Here is a 21,391-nt window from a genome sequence, read left to right on the forward strand (position 1 = left end):
GCTACCACTCCCGGCTAATTTTTGTATTTTTAATAGAGACGGGGTTTCGCCATTTCGGCCAGGCTGGTCTCGAACTCCTGACCTCAGATGATCCACCCGCCTCGGCCTCCCAAAGTGTAGGGATTACAGGCGTGAGCCATCGCGCCCGGCCAAATCTCAACTTTTATCCCCAGTAAGTTTAGTCTTGTGAAGTCCGAACGTTTGAATAATTTACTCGCTGCAGGCAAACCGCCTACAACTAAATCCATCAGGCCCCCGTATCCGAATCTCCCTTCACACGAGAAGCCGGCCATCTTTTGTGTAGCATTCTTTCTGGTTCCTCTAACTTTGCCTCTCCTTTACGCCAAATACGTGTCCTTATATCTGAATCTACACCACTATTATAGATTCACCTTCTTTGAGAAGCCCCTATTTGAAGAGAGGAAAATTCAGGCTACTTGTAACCCACTTATTTATTTTTTTTAGACGGAGTTTTCCCTCTTGTTGCCCAGGCTAGAGTGCAATGGCGCGATCTCGGCTCACCGCAACCTCCGCCTCCCGGGTTCAAGCGACTCTCCTGCCTCAGCCTCCCGAGTAGCTGGAATTACAGGCATGCGCCACCACGCCCGGCTAATTTTGTATTTTTAGTAGAGACGGGGTTTCTCCATATTGGTCAGGCTGGTCTCAAACCCCCGGCCTCAGCCTCAGGTGATGCGCCCGCCTCGGCCTCCCAAAGTGGTGGGGTTACAGGCGTGAGCCACGGAACGCGGCTCCTCTTCCTTCTGGATATGGCTATCTCAGATGGCCAGAGGCCTCGGAAAGGCTTCCGGTTTCCCGGCAGGCCCGAGTGGGGCTGAACTTCCGGCCTCAGGACGCAGGCGCGGGACGCTCATTTCGCTCTTTCCGGCGGTGCTCCCAAGCGAGGCAGCCATGTCTTATCCCGCTGATGATTATGAGTCTGAGGTAAGGTGGCCGTAAGGGCGCGGTGGGCTCCACGACGGGGTGATCTCTGGGACCACTGGATGTGGGTCCCGGCGCGAGGCAGCTTCCGGGTCGCGGCCAGCTCCGGCCGACCTCCCGCCCGGCCCTCAGGCTGCTCCCACAGTTCCCGGTCCCTAGACAACCCTGGCTCTGCCCTCCCACTTCGCGTGTTCGATTGGCTTGTCCTTCCCCTTTCTAAGACCGGAGACCAAGGCCTGTTAGACGGTTCTGTGTTTCTGCACCTGAGTTTTTTTGGTCTAGGCTCCGTCTGGTCAAATCTCGCTGATTCCCACAGCCTCTTGTCCTTTGCTCCACCTCATTGCACCCGTAATGTTGTATTGTCATTGTCTGTTTACTGTCCCTTTTCTCTAAGGCGTGTGAGTTCCTCAAAGGCTGGCACAGTGTCTTATTCGCCTCTGTATCCTTAGCTCTCTGCTTGGCATCTAGACTCTAGGATGATGAATTCACGAGTTGGCGGCTGTCCTTGACTGCGTTTCTTTCCTTCTAGGCGGCTTATGACCCCTACGCTTATCCCAGCGACTATGATATGCACACAGGTAAGACCACGGGTTAGGCTGGCTGAGTGCTCCTAGGGATCAATTCCTTTTGGAATGTCTTAGAACCAGCTCTGACAGGCACCTGTTAAAAATTGCTCTTTGATGGTCCAGGTTTGGAGTCAGTCATTAGCTGCCAGTGCGAGGGGTTGTATAAAGCCTAATAAACCAGGCTTTTTATCATAGTCCACCTCAGTCTTGGAAGAGAAGGATTACTTACCTGGCTATGGTTTTCTTGTGTAAACTGTTAGCCAAATAAGAAAAGCTTTTTTTCTTTTTTTTTCTTTTTTTTTTGAGATGGAGTTTCCCTCTGTCCCCCAGGCTGGAGTGCATGCAGTGGTGCGATCTCGGCTCACTGCAACCTCCGTGTCCCATGTTCAAGCAGTAGTTCTCTTGTCTCAGCATCCTGAGTAGCTGGGATTACAGGCGCCCACCACCATTCCCGGCTAATTTTTAAATTTTTTTAATAGAGACGAGGTTTCGCCGTGTTGTCCAGGCTGGCCTTGAACTCCTGACCTCAGGTGATCCACCTGCCCCAGCCTCCCAAAGTGCTGGGATTACAGGCGTGAGCCACCGCGCCTGCCCCAAGGAAGAAAATCTTGATGTGAAAAATTTAAGTAACTCAAACCAAGCCCAAATGAAATCTTTTTGGGAGGTGTCTGAGGTTTCCTGAAACGTTATAGTGACTTGACTTAGTAGTCAGTGTTATCCATTGTTCTAAGTACTTTGTGTGAAATATTTTGTTTAATCCTTACAGCGGTTCTGTATGTTAATGTCTCCTAAAGAATAGAAAATATAGCAAAGAGGTTTATTAGTAGTAACTTGCCACAGTCATATATTTAGAAGGTGACAGTTATTCATTCAAGAAATATTAAGTACCTGTTACCACTTACTTTCCAACAGTCTTGCCTCTCTCCCTTCCAACGCACACTTTTCTAGGCCCTGAGGATATGTCTGAGTACAAGACAGACAAGATTCCTGACTTCCTACACTTGGGAGAAGGGTGCAAAACAGATAATAAGTGAAAAATAACTTCAAGTCATGGTAATATTTTTGAAGAAACAGGGACAACGAGATTCGGAGTGACTTGAAATGTTTGTATCTCTGAGTATTCAAAAGGGAATTTTACGCAGACCTGAGTTTAGTTTCTGGGGTGGTCTTGCCATTTCGTTCTATCATATATGTGGGTTTGAGCATACTCTGTATTTGTTATATCCAACCTCCAGGAGATCCAAAGCAGGACCTTGCTTATGAACGTCAGTATGAACAGCAAACCTATCAGGTGATCCCTGAGGTGATCAAAAACTTCATCCAGTATTTCCACAAAACTGTCTCAGATTTGATTGACCAGAAAGTGTATGAGCTACAGGCCAGTCGTGTCTCCAGTGATGTCATTGACCAGAAGGTGTATGAGATCCAGGACATCTATGAGAACAGGTATGGGCTACTGGCTGAAAGGGCCTCTTTCTGGGTGGGACTGGCCTGGTAATATAGTTCCTACAAATGAGGTGAGCGCCTGTAAACAGTACTTTCGGGGGGGTTCGGGGCGGGGGGGGTCTTTGTGAGTCCTTGAGGCTAGGGACATTTTATTTTGTTAGACTTTATTTTATTTATGCATTTGTTTATTTTTCGAAACGGAGTGTCACTCTGTCGCCCAGGCTGGAGTGCAGTGGCAAGATCTCGGCTTACTGCAACCTCCGCCTCCTGGGTTCAAGTGATTCTCCAGCCTCAGCTTCCCGAGTAGCTGGGACTACAGGCATGTGCCACCACGCCTAGTTAATTTTTTTGTATTTTTAGTAGAGACAGAATTTCACCATGTTGGCCAGGCGTGTGTTGAACCCCTGGCCTCAAGTGATCCACCCGCCTCAGCCTCCCAAAGCACTGGGATTATAGGTGGGAGCCACCGTGCCTGGCCTAATTTTTGTATTTTTAGTAGAGATGGGGTTTCATCATGTTGGCCAGGCTGGTCTTGAACTTCTGACCTCAAGTGATGTACCCCCGTTGGCCTCCCAGAGTGCTAGGATTACAAGCGTGAGCCACCATGCCCGGCCTGTTGGACTTTATATCCTCAGAAATTTGTACAAAGCCTAAAATAATATCACTATTAACAATTATAATAATAGTGATTAGCATTTGTTTTTATTACCAGGATAGATCCATCAATGTTCAGTGTGTTGTTTGTGTTTTTACTCATTTACCCTTCACAGTAACCCCATGAAGTAGCAGTTTTTCTCATTTTACAGATGAGGAAACAGCACAGAAATAAGTCATGTATCTAGTTTAATGGATGTGTTGAGATTTGAACCTGCAGTGTCTGGCACCAAAGCCTAATTTCTAAACTGTGCTATGCAGCCCTTCAGCGCATATCAGAGCAAGCTGAACTCCACAAGTTTTGAGGGGCTGCCGTTGTGTAATGAGCGTTAGAGATAAGATAGGTCAGTCAAAGCTGGGATAGTCAGGAGTGACTTCACCAAGGAAATAGAATTTAAGCAAGTCAGAAGGATGGGGGAGAGAAAACAAATAGCCAAAGGCCTATTGATCAATGAATAGGATCTCTGACATGTGTTTTCTTTTTTTTGTTGCTTTGAAAGAGCTGATTGTAGTTGAAAAGCAGAGGAAACCTCAGACATTGCATGGTTTTAGGCTTCACCCCTGCCACTCTTGTGAGCCTAAGTTCTACTTGGTGTGGACTCCAAGGTCCTTCCCACCCCTGCAAGCCACCCATTAGGTTGAGCTGAGAGATCAGCCAACGGGAACAGAGTCACTTATGACCAAGAAGAATTGTTCTGGGGGTTAGTTAGTAAGCAGGAGAGAGAAAGGGAGAAAACCTTGTTCGGAGGTTGAACACCTCCAGCCGAAGAAGGTGCAGCATCGAGGTCTCTCACACTAGCAAATGGATCCAAGTCATGCAGCACCAAAAGAGGTTAGCAGCCGAAGGTGTTCAAGTGACACAACACCAAAACATGCTACCAATGATGAGTCCGTATCTGTACAGGTCTCCAGCAGCCTCAGTTCTTGCCTCCTCACAAGAAAGAATTACACTGAGGGCTAAAATGCTATTGATGATGAGTCCGTATCTGTACGGGTCTACAGCATCCTCAGTTCTTGACTCCTAACAAGAAAGAATTCGACTGAGGGGCACAAGGCGGAAGAAGAGAGGGAGGCAAGTTTGAGAGCAGGAGTGAAAGTTTATTAAAAAGCTTTAGAACAGGAATGAAAGAAAGGAAAGGACAGTCGGAAGAGGGCCAGGTGGGTGACCTGAAAGGCAAGCGTGCTGACCTGTGTTTTCTTTATTCCCCAGGTCTTTTGTGATTAGAAGTATATAAACCAGTGCCTACAAAAATTAGCTGGGGCATGGTGGCAGCATGCCTATAGTCCCAGCTAGTTGGGAGGCTGAGGTGGGAGGATCGCTTGAGCCTGGGAGGTTGAGGCTGCAGTGAGCTGCGCAACAGAGCGAGACCCTCTCTCAAAATTAAAAAATGGACCTGATGTTCAATAGAAATATAGCTAGACATTAATTTTAATTTTTCAGCCAAGCGAAGTGGAGATTTATTTAAAATATTTCTATATGTAATCAGTATTTAAAAATTAAGGGGATATTTGCCCTTTTTTTTTTATACTTAAAGTTTCCTAAATCCAGTGTGTATCAGAAATACTTACTTTGTATTTAGATTTTATAGAGTTTATGACTGGAAAAGTAGATTCAAATACTAGAGTAATTCCAAATAGACCTAAAAGTTTTCCAATACTGAGTTAAGTCTTGGTTTTTAAACTTAAGTGGCAACTAACTGAAATTTAAAATTTAACTCTTTGCTTATATAGTAGCCACATGTAGCTAGTAGCCACTGCATTGGGCAGTGGCCGCAGATACAGATGATAGTTGAAGCCAAGCATCTTGTAAGTCTTCTCTAGGAGAATGTGAGAAGAAATGCTGGTGCCTTAAGAAGTACGTTTCTTTAGGGATGGGTGGGCAGGCAAAGAAAGGATCTAGTAAAGGAGGCAGAAAGAAAAGTGAAAAGTAGATAGTAAATTGGCAAAGAAATGTCACAGGAACCAAAAAGTCTGCAGAGGAAACTGAGGAAGAGAGTATCACCAAATGGTTTAGTGAGGTCCAGATGAGAAAAAATGCCAGTTGAATTTGGTAACTTGGAGGGCCTTGATAACCTTAGCAAGGTCAATGTCAATAGAGTGATGGAAGCAACAGCCAGAGAGCAGTGGGGTGAGAAAGGGGAATTGGTAAGTATCGGGGACATAAAGGGTCACTGAGTGGCTTTGTGTTTTGTTTCTGTGTTTTTTCTGTTTTTGTTTTTTGTTTTTGTTTTTTGTTTTTTGAGACGGGATTTCGCTCTTGTTGCCCAGGCTAGAGTGCAATGGCGCAATCTCAGCTCATCGCAACCTCCGCCTCCTGGTTCCAAGCGATTCTCCTGCCTCAGCTTCCCAAGTAGTTGGGATTATAGGTGTGCACCACCATGCCTGGCTAATTTTGTATTTTTAGTGGAGACGGGGTTTCACCATGTTGGTCAGGCTGGTCTCGAACTCCTAACCTCAAGTGATGCACCCGCCTCAGCCTCCCAAAGTGTTGAGATTACGGGTGTGAGCCAGTGCGCCTGGCCTGTTTCAGTGTTTCTTTTCTGTTCTGTTTCTGTGTTTCTCCCCAACCCCCATCCCGTAGAGACAGGGCCTTCCTATATTGTCCAGGCTTGTCTTGAATTCCTGGGTTCAAGCGATACCCCATCTTGTCCTCCCAAAGTGTTGCGATTACAGGCGTGAGCCATCGTGCCTGGCCTGTTCAGTGTTTTTTAGGGGAACTTGAGCATGTTTATATGTTGGACTAAAAGAGCCAGAGAAGCAGGAGGGGTGGGGCTTGAGGAGATTGGAGGAAAATATTAATAGCTGCTGAGGGGATCAGGAGAAGAAAATTAAACAACTTGTTGCAGGTTTGTCAAGTAGCAGTGTTTGGATTGGATAGGCAGCAGTGTTTAAATTGGATGCTGTAGGTCTGTTGTGGCCTTGGACTGCAGCAGACTGATTTGCTTCTGTGTTTAGAGACGTTTGGATGTGCTCCAGGAGATGGAAACGCTGTGTTAAAGAATGGTGGCCAAAAAAGTAGTTCTTATAGCAGAAAACAGCAAGCAGTTAAATATGGCTATAGTTAATGATACAGAGGCAGGAGATTATCCTGAAAAGCTTGATGGGTCCCTAACTGATACAAAAAATATTTTCTTGTGTTGAGAAAGATTGAAGTGTGGAGTTGGGTTGAGGACAGTTGTGGACTTGAAGGGCTTTGGCCTCAGCTCTGTTTATTTGACATCTTCCCCTTTCTAAGCCTGGGTCCTCATCTGTAAAATGTTAGGATTGGCATTCTCCAGTCCTTTTGGAATTTTAGAGTTTTTTTGCTTGATTTTTAGCTGGACCAAGCTGACTGAAAGATTCTTCAAGAATACACCTTGGCCCGAGGCTGAAGCCATTGCTCCACAGGTTGGCAATGGTAGGTGTGAGCTCTTTATATGTTGTGCACTGAGCGGAATCCAGTGGCTGAGTCATTAGACAGGAAGCTCAAGGGGGTCTGTGTCTGTTTTGCTCACCGTTTTGTTTCCCTGGTGCTTGGTATGTAGTAGGTCCTCAGCAAAATAACTTGTCGAAGGCTGGGCGATTTAAGAGAGGACAGAGATCTCTCATATATGGTGAAATTTAGATATTTGTACTGACTTGTTTCTATTTCCTTCTATAATTTGGGGGTCATTACAGTCACTCTGGAATAAGCTCTCTAGCTTCCCGCCTTTGACTTTCTTAGATGATGTCCTTTACATATGGGTGAGGTGGGCAAATCCAACTTCATTATTTTGCTTGTGGATATTCAGCTACCCTGGCACCAATTTATTTATTTATTTATTTATTATTATTATTATTTTTTGAGATGGAGTCTCGTTCTGTCTCAGACAGGCTGAAGTACAGTGGCACAATCTTGGCTCACTGCAACCTCTGCCTCCCATGTTCAAGCGATTCTCCTAGGTTCAAGCAATTCTCCTACCTCAGCCTCCCGAGTAGCTGGGATTACAGGCGCCTGCCACCACGCCCAGTTAATTTTTGTATTTTTAGTAGAGACGGGGTTTCACCGTGTTGGCCAGGCTGGTCTCGAACTGCTGACGTCAGGCGATCCGACCACCTGAGCCTCCCAAAGTGCTAGGATTATAGGCATGAGCCACTGCACCTGGCCTGCCCAGCTAATTTTTAAAAATTTTTTGTAGATATGGGGTCACACTTTGTTGACCTGGCTGATCTTGAACTCCTGACCTCAAGTGATCTTCCCAAAGTGCTGAGATTACAGGCATGTACCACTGTGCCCAGCCACATTGTCTTGATTACTATATTTTTGTAGTAAGTTTTGAAATTGGGAATTGTAGGCCGGGCGCAGTGGCTCACGCCTGTAATCCCAGCACTTTGGGAGGCCGAGGCGGGTGGATCACCTGAGGTCGGGAGTTCGAGACCAGCCTGATTAACATGGAGAAACCCCATCTCTACTAAAAATACAAAATCAGCCGGGCATGGTGACACATGCCTGTAATCCCAGCTACTTGGGAGGTGGAGGCAGGAGAATCACTTGAACCCAGAAGGCAGAGGTTGCGGTGAGCCGAGATCGCGCCATTGCACTCCAGCCTGGGCAACAAGAGTGAATCTCCACCTCAAAAAAAAAAAAAAAAAGAAAGAAAGAAAGAAATTGGGAATTGGTAAGTCCTCCGACTTTGTTCTTTTTTTTTTTTTTTTTTCCCCAAGATTGTTTTGACTATTCTGGGTCTCTTGGATTTGCTTATTGATTTTAGGATGGACTTGTCAATTTCTGCAAAGCAGCCAGCTGGGATTTTGAGAGGAATTGCCTAGAATCAGAAGATCACTTTGGGGAGTATTGCCATCTTAACAGTATTAAGTCCTCCAGGCCAGGCGCGGTGGCTCATGCCTGTAATCCCAGCACTTTGGGAGGTGAAGGTGGACGGATCACGAGGTCAGGAGATCGAGACCATCCTGGCTAACACGGTGAAACCCCGTCTCTACTAAAAATGCAAAAAAATTAGCTGGGCAGGCCGGCATGGTGGCGGGCACCTGTAGTCCCAGCTACTCGGGAGGCTGAGGCAGGAGAATGGCGTGAACCCGGGAGGCAGAACTTGCAGTGAGCTGAGATTGCGCCACTGGACTCCAGCCTGGGCGACAGAGCAAGACTCCGTCCCCAAAAAAAAAAAACAATATTAAGTCCTCCAATCTATGGACATGGGATGTCTTTGATTTATTTAGGTCTTTGGTTGCGTTCACCAATGTTTTGTGTTTTCAGTGTACGAGTCTCTCATTTCTTTTGTTATAGCTAACGTTTTTTTGAACACTTAACTCCTTTTTTTCCCCCCTAAGACGGAGTCACGGAGTCTTGCTGTCTCGCCCAGGCTGGAGTGCAGTGGCGCGATCTCTGCTCGCTGCAACCTCTGCCTCCTGGGCTCAAGCAATTTTCCTGCCTCAGCCTCCCGAGTAGCTGGGATTACAGGCACCCGGCTGATTTTTGTATTTTTAGTAGAGATGGTGTTTCACCATCTTGGCCAGGCTGGTTTTGAGCTCCTGACCTCAAATGATCCACCCGCCTCAGCCTCCCAAAGTGCTGGGATTACAGGCATGAGCCACTGCACTTGGCCTGAACATTTACTCTCAATTGACTAAACACAGAAGGAGTTCAAAACTCATATGGCTGGGTGTCGCAGCTCACGGCTGTAATTCTGGTACTTTGGGAAGCTGAGGTGGGAGGATTTCTTGAGGCTGGGAGATTTAGACTTGAGGCCTGACCAACATAGGGAGACCCCCTTCTCTACAAAAAAATTTTTAAAAAACGTATCCAGGCATGGTGGCGCGTGCCTGTAGTCCCACCTACTCGGGAGGCTGAGGTGGAAGGATCACTTGAGCCCTGGGAGTCGAGGCTGCAGTGAGCCATGATCATATCACTGCACTCCAACCTTGGCAACAGAGCGAGACCCTGTCTTCAAACAAACAAACAAACAACATTCTGAAATTAATATTTTCTTTCTTCCTTTTTTTTTTTGACATGGGGGTCTCACTGTGTTGCCCATGCTGGAGTGTAGTGTGATAATGCCTGACTGCAACCTGTGCCTGCTGGGTTCAAGTGATCCGCCCACCTTAGCCTGCCGAGTAGCTGGGACCATGGGAGCGCACCACCACGCTTGTCTAATTACTCTTGTGTGCTGGTTTATTTATGCACTTGGATGGCAGAAGTCTCTAAATGGTGAAGGGAAATAGATCTGAATGAGATCTTAATCTTATCGACAGAGATTGAGGTTGATGGAGTCAAATGAGAAGTGGATTTTCTCATTGCATGTATTCTTGGGGCATATGCATAGCAATTTAGATGTTGTTTAGTCTTCAGAATTACCTTTATTCCTCCCCACCAAAGAGCTAAAGCTGCCAGGATACCCCAGTTTTATGGTTAGTGAAGCACCCATCTGCCATCTCTTTCAGATGCTGTCTTCCTGATTTTATACAAAGAATTATACTACAGGCACATATATGCCAAAGTCAGTGTAAGTATTTAAGTGTTGCAGTTTTTTTTTTTGTTTTTGTTTTTTTAACTCTGTGCTGTTTTTGTCTCTAGAACACAGTCATTTGTTTATATTGGTTCAGTGTCTGGGCATGATTGGCATGTTTTTGAGTTTTAAGAAGTGGTGGAAGGAACAATTTAACCCAGAAAGCTGTTCAGACACACTAACGCTGTATAACCTATGCATTCTTTTAAATTTCTCTGTCCCCACAATTCTCCTGGACTGGGCAATCACCCATGCACTGGTTATAGGCTTCCAGCCTCATAGGATATTTCCAGGTACCTGCTGCTGCTTCTGCTTGGGGTTCTTTTTCCCTTCAGAGCATTGAGCCTCCGTTTCTCTGAAATGTACATAACACTGTCACTGTATGACAAGCACAATGCTAGGCACTTAGCTCACATCTTCACGTATCTAATTCTACTATCAATCTTGCAAAGTTGGCACCTGAGGTGCCAAGAGGTTACCTTTTCTCAAATTTATCCAGCTAGTAAGTGACAAAACTCCTTGAATCTAGACCAGCTTGTTATAACACCAGTATTCTACACATTATCCCAACTTTGGGCACTTGCTAGATTCTGTTCTTCCCGACTTCTAAATTATAGAGTACCTGAAGTTTCTTTTTTTTTGAGAGTGAGTGAGTCTCGCTCTGTTGCCCAGGCTGGAGTACAGTGGCGCGATCTCAGCTCACTGCAGGCTCCACCTCCCAGGTTCACGCCATTCTCCTGCCTCAGCCTCCTGAGTAGCTGGGATTGCAGGTGCCTGCCACCACACCTGGCTAATTTTTTTTGTATTTTTAGTAGAGACGGGGTTTCACTGTGTTAGCCAGGATGGTCTCCATCTCCTGACCTCATGTTCCGCCCACCTTGGCCTCCCAAAGTGCTGGGATTATAGGCGTGAGCCACCGCGCCCGGCCTAGAGTGCCTAAAGTTTCTTAAAATGCCATCTGTACTATTTAAGGCCGGGCGCGGTGGCTCATACCTGTAATCCCAGCACTTTGGGAGGCTAAGGGCAGGTCACCTGAGGTCAGGAATTTGAGACCAGCCTGGCCAACATGGAGAAACCTCGTCTCTATTAAAAATATGAAACTACAAAAATAAGCTGGGCGTGGTGGCAGGTGCCTGTAATCCCAGCTACTTGGAAGGCTGAGGCAGGAGAATCTCTTGAACCCGGGAAGCGGAGGTTGCAGTGAGCCGAGATCGTACCACTGCACTCCAGCGTGGGTGACAGAGTGAGACTCTTGTCTCAAAAAAAAAAAAAATGCCATCTGTATTATTTATATACACCAATGACTTAATCTCTATCTTTAGCCTCAGTTGCCCCACTGAAGTCCAGACTTGTCTATTCAGCTGTCAGCATCTGCACTTGGCTGTCTGAGTCATCTCAAGCTTAACACATCTAAAACTGAATTCTTATTTTCCCTCTAAACTAGTTTTTCTCATGGTAATCATCTCAGTAAATGTTACCGTTTATTACCAAGTTAATTGGACTAAAAGCCTTGGCATTATTCTTGACTTTTCTCTGACATGATATCCAGCAAATCCTGTTAAGCTCTGTCTTCAACATACTTCTTTTTGTTGTTTTGTTTTATTTTGTTTTGTTTTTGAGACGGAGTCTCGCTCTGTCATCCAGGCTGGAATGCAGTGGCGCAGTCTCGGCTCACTCCAACCTCTGCCTCCTGGGCTCAAGCAATTCTCCAGGCTCAAACGATTCTCCTTCCTCAGCCTCCTGAGTAGCTGGGATTACAGGCATGCACCACCACGCCTGGCTAATTTTTGTATTTTTAGTAGAGACAGGGTTTCGCTATGTTGCCCAGGCTGGTCTCGAACTCCTGACCTCAAGTAATCCGCCCGCCTCGGCTTCCCAAAGTGCTAAGATTACAGGCGTGAGCCACTGTGCCTGGCCTTCAGCATACTTCTTGAATCAGCCACTTTTCACTGCCACACTGCTGCTCACCTAGTTGAAGTCATTATCATCTCTTCCCTGAATTACTGCAGGAGCTGCTTACCTGGTGTCAGTTTCCACTCTTGGCTGTTTATTCTCAACATAATAACCAGCATGATCCTTTTGCTACATAGTTTCATCAGGTCACTCGCAATCCTACCATGACTTCCCATCACACTTACTAATTCCAGGTTTTAGCCCTGTTTCCCTTCTCAGTCATTTCCTGAAACTTTTCCCCTCCCTCCCTGGGCTCCTGGCAATATTCGTGGCACTTCAGAGCACTTATCTCTTGTACGTTGTATTGGTTTATTTAGGGGAGGGAGTTTCTTAATCTACTGGAAGGTTAACTCCACCGGGGTATGTGCTTGTCTTGTTCACTAATATAATCCAGTGCCTAGAATAATGTCTGGTCATAATGGTGTTAATTGAGCATGTGTGTGCTTGCATGCATGTGTAAGTGAAGGAAATTGGCACCAAGATCTCCACCTAAGGAGGTCCTAGTTTCTCACAGTTACTCACCCCTCTTCTCCTTGAGGACCACTTGATATGGCTAGAACTCCTGCCTTGGCCACAGGAGCCACTGTCAGTAGTGGTAGGTGGAAAAGTTCTTGCTGCCAGAGTAAGGGGCCATGTTTTTCCGGCATCCCAGCGGGATCTGACTACTTTATCTGATAGAAAGTAAAGATTCCTGGCCAGGCGCAGTGGCTCACGCCTGTAATCCCAGAACTTTGAGAGGCTAAGGCGGGTGGATCACAAGGTCAGGAGTTCAAGACCAGCCTGACCAATATGGTGAAACCCCGTCTCTACTAAAAATACAAAAATTAGCCAGGCGTGGTGGCGCGTGCCTGTAATCCCAGCTACTCAGGAGGCTGAGACGGAAGAATCACTTGACCCCAGGAGGCAGAGGTTGCAGTGAGCTGAGATCGCACTGCTGCACTCCAGCCTGGGCACCAGAGCGAGACTCCGTCTCAAAAAAAAAAAAGTAAAGATTCCCTACTACCATTGATGCTAAAGTTCAGGTACTTTGTGGATATGCTAAGAATCTAGCCATTATGTGTACACTGCTTTTTTGGGAACACCATGACACCATAGCCCATAGTATAGCTGGTTTTACCACCTCTAATCTCTCTGTTCGGTCTGTAGATGAAGATTTCAGCAGAAGCTTATTGATGCTGTTATCTTTTTATTAGCTACCAGGACTCCTACATAAATGACCAGTTTTAAGCCCTTGGGGAGCAGTTTTTCATTGAATGTGCTTAGATTGTGCTTAATGTATTAAGCACCTTACATAACTTTTATTAAACAGAGACGGGGTCTTGCCATGTTGCCCAGCCTGTTCTCTAACTCCTGGGCTCAGGTGATCAGCCCACTTCAGCCTCCCAGAGTGCTGAGATTACAGGCATGAGCCACTGCGCCCAGCTATATAATCTTACTTAATTGTGACTAGTCAACAATCTTTTGCCCACATTTTACAGAGATTAAATACCTTGTGAGAACCCCACAGTTAATAAGAGGTGGGACTGACTCCAAAGTTGTGTTTCTTCTCCATCACGAATACATTGTTCATGGTATGGTTCCCCAGCTCAGAAACTATCAGTGGTTCTCAGATGCAAGCAACATAAAGACCAGACCAGGGGTCAGCCACCTTCTCTGTGGAGGGTCAGATAATAAGTGTTTTAGGCTCGAGGGCCATGATGGTTTCTGTCAAATCTGTTCAGCTATGTGTTTGTGGCAGTTATCAACAATATGTAATGAGTGGGCATGGCTGTGTTCCAGTAAAACTTCTTTATTTACAAAACAGGTGGCAGAATAGATTTGCAGGCCCCCTGACCTAGATTCTTGTTTGGCGTTGGAAGACTGCAACATTCCTGGCCCGTAGTCTAGTGATGCCCGATGCAGCATTATCTTCTCTTAACTCCCTAGCCTTCAAGTGCCACGATTTAACTTCTTCGCCTTTGCTGGTGTGGTTTTTTTCTGAAACACTTTTCCTTCTCTCTGCTTTGCTAGATCATCATGCCTGCTCTGAGGGTCATTTAAGGTCTGTTGCTGTAGAACCTAACCACGTGTTGCAGTATTCAGTGCCTCAGCTGCTATAGGACTTTCTATCTTCCCTCTCACTTGCATATTTACATAGTAAGAAAGAGAGGACAGATACCAATTCTCTTGTATTTGTTCACAGCTGTCACAGTATACCATGGGTAAAACACATTAAAATTAAATATCTGTATCTTGATATCTCTTGTTTTCTTTACAGGGGGGACCTTCCTTGGAGCAGAGGTTTGAATCCTATTACAACTACTGCAATCTCTTCAACTACATTCTTAGTGAGTCTGAGATTTGGCCAAGAGGGTGTGTGTGGTTATGATGAGGTTCAGCATTGGCCTCCAGCTTTTTTTTTTTTTTTTTTAATTAGCAGGATCTTAATGTGTAGGTGGGAAGAGGGGAGGTCTTGTGATTCATGGTCCTTTTAAGAGAGAAATTACAAAGCATTCTGCAGCCTACAGAATGGGCTTTGAATCTGACTTTTCTGTGATCTCCTGCACAGATGCCGATGGTCCTGCTCCCCTTGAACTACCCAACCAGTGGCTCTGGGATATCATCGATGAGTTCATCTACCAGGTATCTGGTCAGCTCCAGCCTAATTTGAAATAACTGGTCCATGCCAGGAATAGCTGTTACTATTGTTTGTGTAAAAAAGCTGCAGGGTGTAAAAATATCCCCATTGTAGTGTAAAATACCCCATGGCAGTAGACTCCAGTTTCAGTTGGCTTTCGGAAGAGACAGGGAAGCCTAAGCACTCCAGATAGGAAGCTGGAAGTCGGATAAGTTCAGCTCCTGACCTTCATCAAGCTCTTACTAGACCTTGTTAGGTGGTCTGGTGGGAAGAACACAGGCTTCACAGGCTTTGGAGCCAGGTGGAAGTGGATTCTAACTTGGGTGCTGCCACCTGCTGGTAGCTCTGTAACAGTGATACACTATTTAAACTCAGAGCCTCACTTTTCTTTACCCACACAATGGAAATGTTCTGTTATCTTTTTTTTTTTAAGAGTCAGGATCAGGTCAGGCGCAGTGACTCACACCTGTAATCCTAGCACTTTGGGAGGCCGAGGCGGGCGGATCACAAGGTCAGGAGATCGAGACCATCCTGGCTAACACGGTGAAACCCTGTCTCTACTGAAAGCACAAAAAATTAGCCGGGCGTGGTGGCAGGCGCCTGTAGTCCCAGCTACTCAGTAGGCTGAGGCAGGAGAATGGTGTGAACCTAGGAGGCGGAGCTTGCAGTGAGCCAAGATCGTGCCACTGCACTCCAGCCTGGTAACAGTGCAAGACTCCGTTTCAAAAAAAAAAAAAAAAAAAAAGAGTCAGGGTCTCACTCTGTTGCTCAGGCTAGAATGCAGTGATAATAGCTTACTGCAGCCTAGAGCTCCTGGGTTCAAGTGATTTTCCCACCTCAGCCACCTGAGTAGCTGCCACTACAAGGCCCGCACCAACTTACGTGGATATTTATATTACTGTAGAGACGAGGGTCTTGCTGTGTTGCCCATGCTGGTGTTGAACTCCTGGCCTCAAGTGAGCCTCTTGACTTGGCCTCCCAAAGTGAGCCACCATGCCTAGCCATCTATATCTTGATTGTGGTGGTGGTTACTAAAGTGTATGCTCGATCAGAATACAATAGAACATTTTCATCACAACAAGAATATCACCTACCTCAGGAGTTGCTGTTCAAGGTCGAATGAGAACTGTGCCAAATGCAAATAAAGTACAGCAGCTGTGTAGCCTGGGGGTAAAAGTCCAGGTTTTGCTATTGCTGTTTACTGGCTTTTTTTTTTTTTTGGAGATGGAGTCTGACTCTGTTACCCAGGCTGGAGTGCAGTGGCGTTTTCCCGGCTCACTGCAACCTCTGCCTCCCGGGTTCAAGCGATTCTCTTGTCTCAGCCTCCCCAGTAGCTGGGATTACAGGTGCCCACCACCACGCCCAGCTAATTTTTGTATTTTTAGTAGAGACAGGGTTTCTCCATGTTGACCAGGCTGGTCTTGAACTCCCAACTTCAGGTGATCCGCCCTCCTTGGCCTCCCAAAGTGCTGGGATTACAGGTGTGAGCCACCGCACCTGGCCTACTGGCCCATTTTAAAATGGTAACATGTTCTGTTGTGGGCACATAACTTAACCACACTGTGCATTGGTTTCCCCATCTCTAAAACGGATTGCTGCGAATGTTGCTGAGATACTACGTATAAAGTGTTTAGCATAGTGCCTGTCACAGAATAATTAATACACGTTGCCTGTTGATTGTGATGATGTTCAATGTCATCATTATTCTTTTCCATCTTATTTAGCCCAGTCCTTCTATTTAAAAATACAGATTGCTCACAACTGTAATCCCAGCATTTTTGGGGTCCAAGGCAGTAGGATCGCTTCAGTCCAGGAGTTCGAGAAATAGAGACTACAAAACATAAAATAAGCTGGGCGTGGTGGCTCACACCTGTAATGCCAACACTTTGGGAGGCCTAGGTGGGCAGATCACGAGGTCTGGAGATGGAGACCATCCTGGCGACAATGGTGAAACCCCATCTCTACTAAAAAAAAAAAAAACAGCTAGGCGTGGTGGTGTGTGCTTGTAATCCTAGCTACTCGGGAGGCTGAGGCAGGGGAATCGCTTGAACCCGGGAGGCAGAGCTTGCAGTGAGCCAAAATCGTGCCACTGCACTCCAGCCTGGCGACAGAGTGAGACTCTGTCTCAAAAAAAAAAAAACACAAAAAAACATAAAATATATAATTTGACAAAATATAATTCTTTTCCCCTTTGTGTGCTGTCTATAGCTCTAACTGATTATTTCAGGATAAATTGGTATCTTAATAAAGATGTTATTAGAACTCCATGAACCAGGGAGACGTTGTGTATACAAAGTGCTGAACCGTTACGAGTGGTGAGCTGAGAAACCTTCATAGTGCTCCTTGAGAAGGAGGCTTCCTGCTCAAGATTAGGCTTTAGTGCCTTTCATAGCAAAGGCCACAAACCATACTGGCCTTGTTTGCCCTCTGGCTCCTTGGCTTGTGTCATCCTTTTATTTGGAATACTTATAGATGAATAGCAGTCTTTTTGACTTAGAGCAAGTGAAGAAGGATCATCCGTGCTGATTTTCTTTATCCCTCTTAAGATAATCATAATTCCCTGGGCTTAGCCAGTGTTGTTGTTAAGGGGCTTACGGTGCTTTCTAACAAAGACTGTCCAGTGAGGGTCAGTGAGTGGCTGGTGTATTTCGTCCTGGCCAGGTAGATGCCACATGGGGTAGGTGGCTCTTCCTCGCCACCCTGTTTTATTTATTTGTTTTTGTTTTTTCAAACTACAGATATAGTGAAAGTGCCTGCCTTCCTTGCTTTTGCAGAGGTATCAATTACTGTCTGGAAGGAAAGGCACTTTGTTGACGTTTCTCAGGCACTTACATAAACATGACTGTATAAAGAGAGATCACTTCAAAAATGGTTACGTACTCTATTGTGCCATTTACTGTGACTTGTTAACACACTTAAACCATATTTTCATAGACCTGACTTGCTCTTTTGCTGCAGTGTGCGTGATATGGATATACCATGCCTCCGATGATGAATGTTTGGGTTGTCAGTTTCCACAATTACAGGCAGTGAATCAGTGAATATGCATATATATGTTGTACACAGGCATATTTTTAGGGATCACTACCTAGAAGTAGAATTGTGGATTGAACGATACTTGCTTTTTAAGTTTTTTAAAATCAGCTTACTGAGGTGTAGTTTATTTTTTTATTTAAGTAGAGATGAGCCACCAGTTCGTGCCTGTTAATCCCAGCACTTTGGGAAGCCAAGGCGGGTGGATCACGAGGTCAGGAGTTCGAGACCAGCCCGACCAACATGGTGAAACCCCGTCTCTACTAAAAATACAAAAAAATTAGCGGGGCGTGGTGGCAGGTACCTGTAATCCCAGCTACTTAGAAGCCTGAGGCAGGAGAATCGCTTGAACCTGGGAGGTGGAGGTTGCAGTGAGCTGAGATTGCGCCACTGCACTCCAGCCTGGGTGACAAAGCAAGACTCTGTCTCAAAAAAAAAAAAACAAAAAACAGGTGTGAACCACCATGCCCAGCCATGAGGTGTAGTTTAATATACAATAAAATGTACCAGTATCAGTGTACAGTTGATGAGATTCGACAAATGTGTACAATGCCACAATCAAGATAAAAGAACGTTTCAATCACTTTGAATTATAATAAATAGTAACATATTGCCCCGCCAATGGGCTGTATCAAATTGTGCTACTACCGGCGGTGTTTGAGAGCAGCTGTTGGTTTTTTTGTTTCTTTGTTTAAGAGATGGGGGTCTTGCCTTTATGGTCCAGGCTGGAGTGCAGTGGTGTGATCATAGCTCATTGCAGCCTTGACCTCCTGGGCTCAAGCAATCCTCCCACCTTAGCCTCCTGAGTAGCTCGGACTACAGGTGCACCCAGCTGATTTTTAATTTGTTGCAGAGATGGGGTCTTGAACTCCTGGGATAAAGCAATTCTCCCTGCTCAGCCTCCAAAAGTGCTGGGATTACAGGCATGAGCCACCATGCCTAGCCAAGACCAACTGTTTTCTGTACTGGATATTATCAGTCTGTCTAATTTTTGTCAGTTCAATGGGAAAGAAATGATAATTCATACTTTTCTGGCTGGGCGCAGTGGCTCACCCCTGTAATCCTAGCACTCTGGGAGGCCAAGGCGGGCAGATCACTTGAGGCCAGGAGCTGGAGACCAGCCTGGCCAACATGGTGAAACCCCGTCTCTACTAAAAATACAAAAATTACCCAGACTTGGTGGTGCATGTCTGTAATCCCAGCTACTCAGCAGCTGAGGGACGAGAATCACTTGAACAGGGAGGCAGAGGTTGCAGTGAGCCGAGATCACACCACTGCACTCCACCGCACTCCACCCTGGGCAGTAGAGTGAGATTCCGTCTCAAAAAAAAAAAAAAAAAAAAAAAATCAGCGCAGTGGCTCACATCTGTAATCCCAGCACTTTGGGAGGCCGAGGCGGGCGGATCACGAGGTCAAGAGATTGAGACCATCCTGGCTAACAAACACGGTGAAACCCCGTCTCTACTAAAAATACAAAAAAATTTGCCGGGCGTGGTGGTGGGCGCCTGTAGTCACAGCTACTCGGGAGGCTGAGGCAGGAGAATGGCGTGAACCCAGGAGGCGGAGCTTGCAGAGAGCCGAGATTGCACCACTGCACTCCAGCCTCGGAGACAGAGCGAGACTCCGTCTCAGAAAAAAAAAGAAAAAGAAAAAGAAAAAAAAATCATACTTTTCTGATTTCCCATGTTAATTGTCAATTTTGTTTTCTTTGAAGTGATCATCACTATTCTTTGCCTGTTTTCTATTTGACTGCTTTTTTTATTGCATTACGAGAATTCTTTGTAGGATTTTTTTTTTTTTTTTTTTTTTTGAGACAGTCTCGCTCTTTCGCCCAGGCTGGAGTGCAGTGGCATGATCTCTGCTCACTGCAGTCTCCACCTCCTGTGTTCAAGCGATTTTCCTGCCTCAGCTTCGCAAGTATCTGGATTACAGGTGTGCACCACCATGCCCTGCTAATTTTTTTTTTTTTTTTTTTTTTTTGCATTTTTAGTAGAGATGGGGTTTCACCATGTTGGCCAGGCTGGTTTTGAACTCCTGACCTGAAGGGATCCACCCATCTTGGCCTCCCAAAGTGCTTGGATAACAGGTGTAAGCGCCACCGCACCCAGCCTGAGAATTCTTTATATATTCTGGATATTCTTTTTTTTCCCCCCTGAGGCGGAGTGTTGCTCTGTCACCTAGGCTGGAGTGCAGTGGCGTGATCTCAGCTCACTGCAACCTCTGCCTCCCAGGTTCAAGGGGTTCTCCTGCATCAGCCTCCCGAGTAGCTGGGATTACAGGCACGCGCCACCACACCTGGCTATTTTGTTTTGGTGTTTTTTTTTTTTTTTTTTTTTTTGAGGCGGAGTTTTGCTCTTGTTGCCCAGGCTGGAGTGCAATGGTGAGATCTTGGCTCACCGCAACCTCTGCCTCCCAGGTTCAAGCGATTCACCTGCCTCAGCCTCCTGAGTAGCTGGGATTACAGGCATGTATCACTGTACCTGGCTAGTTTTGCATTTTTTGTACAGATGGGGTTTCTCCATGTTGGTCAGGCTGGTGTCAAACTCCCGACCTCGGGTAATCCGCCTGCATCGGCCTCCCAAAGTGCTGGGATTATAGGCATGAGCCACCGCACCCGGCCTGTTTTTGTATTTTTAGTAGAGATGGGGTTTCACCATGTTGGCCAAGCTGTTCTCAAACTCTTGATCTCATGATCCATCCACCTTGGCTTCCCAAAGTGCTGGGATTATAGGCGTGAGCCACCGTGCCTGGCATATTCTTTGTTTTTATATTACAAAATTAGCAACTTTTTGTCCCACAGTCTAGAACAAGATAATTTTTTGTGTTTTGAGACAGAGTTTTACTCTGTCACTCACACTGTAATGCAGTGGCACAACCTCACCTCACTGTAGCCTCCACCTCCTGGGCTCAGGCAAAGCCCCTACCTCAGCCTCCTTAGTAGCGGAGACTGCAGGTGCCTGCCACCATTCCTGGCTAATTCGTTTGTATTTTTTATAGCGATAGGGTTTTGCCATGTTTCCCAGGCTGGTCTTGAGCTCCTGGACCCAAGTGGTCTGCCCACCTCAGTTTCCCAAAGTGCTGGGATTACAGGGGTGAGCCTCTGATCTCTGCTGGAAGAGTTGAAGAAGTCTTAGATCTTCTAAGACCTAGGTTTTAGGTCTGTGATTTCCAAACCTGATGCACACCAGGTTCAACCAGAGAACTTTAAAAAATTGAGTAGGTAGGTCTGTTGTGTTCCATCTGTGTGACTGCTGGAGCCAGGCCAGCAGTGCTTCCAGGTTCTACTTCTGTCCCAAACAGATTCCTGTGGCATGTCTTCTCTGTGTTCGTTGTGCTTGGCCAGACGACTCTGGTTGAGAGTGGTAGAGAGGTGACATAGTCTGGGAACTGATGGTCAGCTGTGGTAGGGAAGGCTCACACGTGCACATACCTATTACCACATCACTGCTCATAACCCAGGGGGTACCACGGTCTAGCTGCATCTGAATAGATGGTACAAGAGCCCCTGTGGTGTTTCTGGTGGCCCGGTCAACTGCATTGTGAGGCCCAGAGACAGGAAGTGACTTTAGGTTGTGTTTGACTCCAGATTGGATGTTTTTACCACAGACTACCTCTAATCCTAGAGATTTTTACTTCACTGTGTAGTAAGTAACATTCAGTAATGAACAAAATTCACAGTTTAGTCAAGATGGCTTTGAAAA

At 46.0% G+C, this 21,391-nt stretch overlaps 1 protein-coding gene across 2 annotated transcripts in view; it reads left to right on the plus strand.

Moving 5' to 3' along the window:
- The first annotated feature begins 274 nt into the window (after positions 1-274).
- The window catches only part of EIF3L (eukaryotic translation initiation factor 3 subunit L), a 39,733-nt gene continuing 18,616 nt past the window's right edge, over positions 275-21,391 (plus strand). Inside the window, exons 1-7 of one of the 2 annotated variants that reach the window (XM_019018110.4) lie at positions 275-942; positions 1,469-1,517; positions 2,741-2,951; positions 6,923-7,002; positions 10,023-10,084; positions 14,298-14,367; positions 14,589-14,662. In XM_019018110.4, the coding sequence (XP_018873655.2) occupies positions 781-942; positions 1,469-1,517; positions 2,741-2,951; positions 6,923-7,002; positions 10,023-10,084; positions 14,298-14,367; positions 14,589-14,662 (708 nt within the window). In that variant the 5' untranslated portion in view covers positions 275-780. Of the gene's footprint in view, positions 943-1,468; positions 1,518-2,740; positions 2,952-6,922; positions 7,003-10,022; positions 10,085-14,297; positions 14,368-14,588; positions 14,663-21,391 lie in introns of those variants that run through there. The other variant, XM_031005590.2, reaches the window with a different exon arrangement.

The sequence above is a fragment of the Gorilla gorilla genome, chromosome 23 (genome assembly GCF_029281585.2).
Source record: "Gorilla gorilla gorilla isolate KB3781 chromosome 23, NHGRI_mGorGor1-v2.1_pri, whole genome shotgun sequence".
Taxonomy (NCBI): domain Eukaryota; kingdom Metazoa; phylum Chordata; class Mammalia; order Primates; family Hominidae; genus Gorilla; species Gorilla gorilla.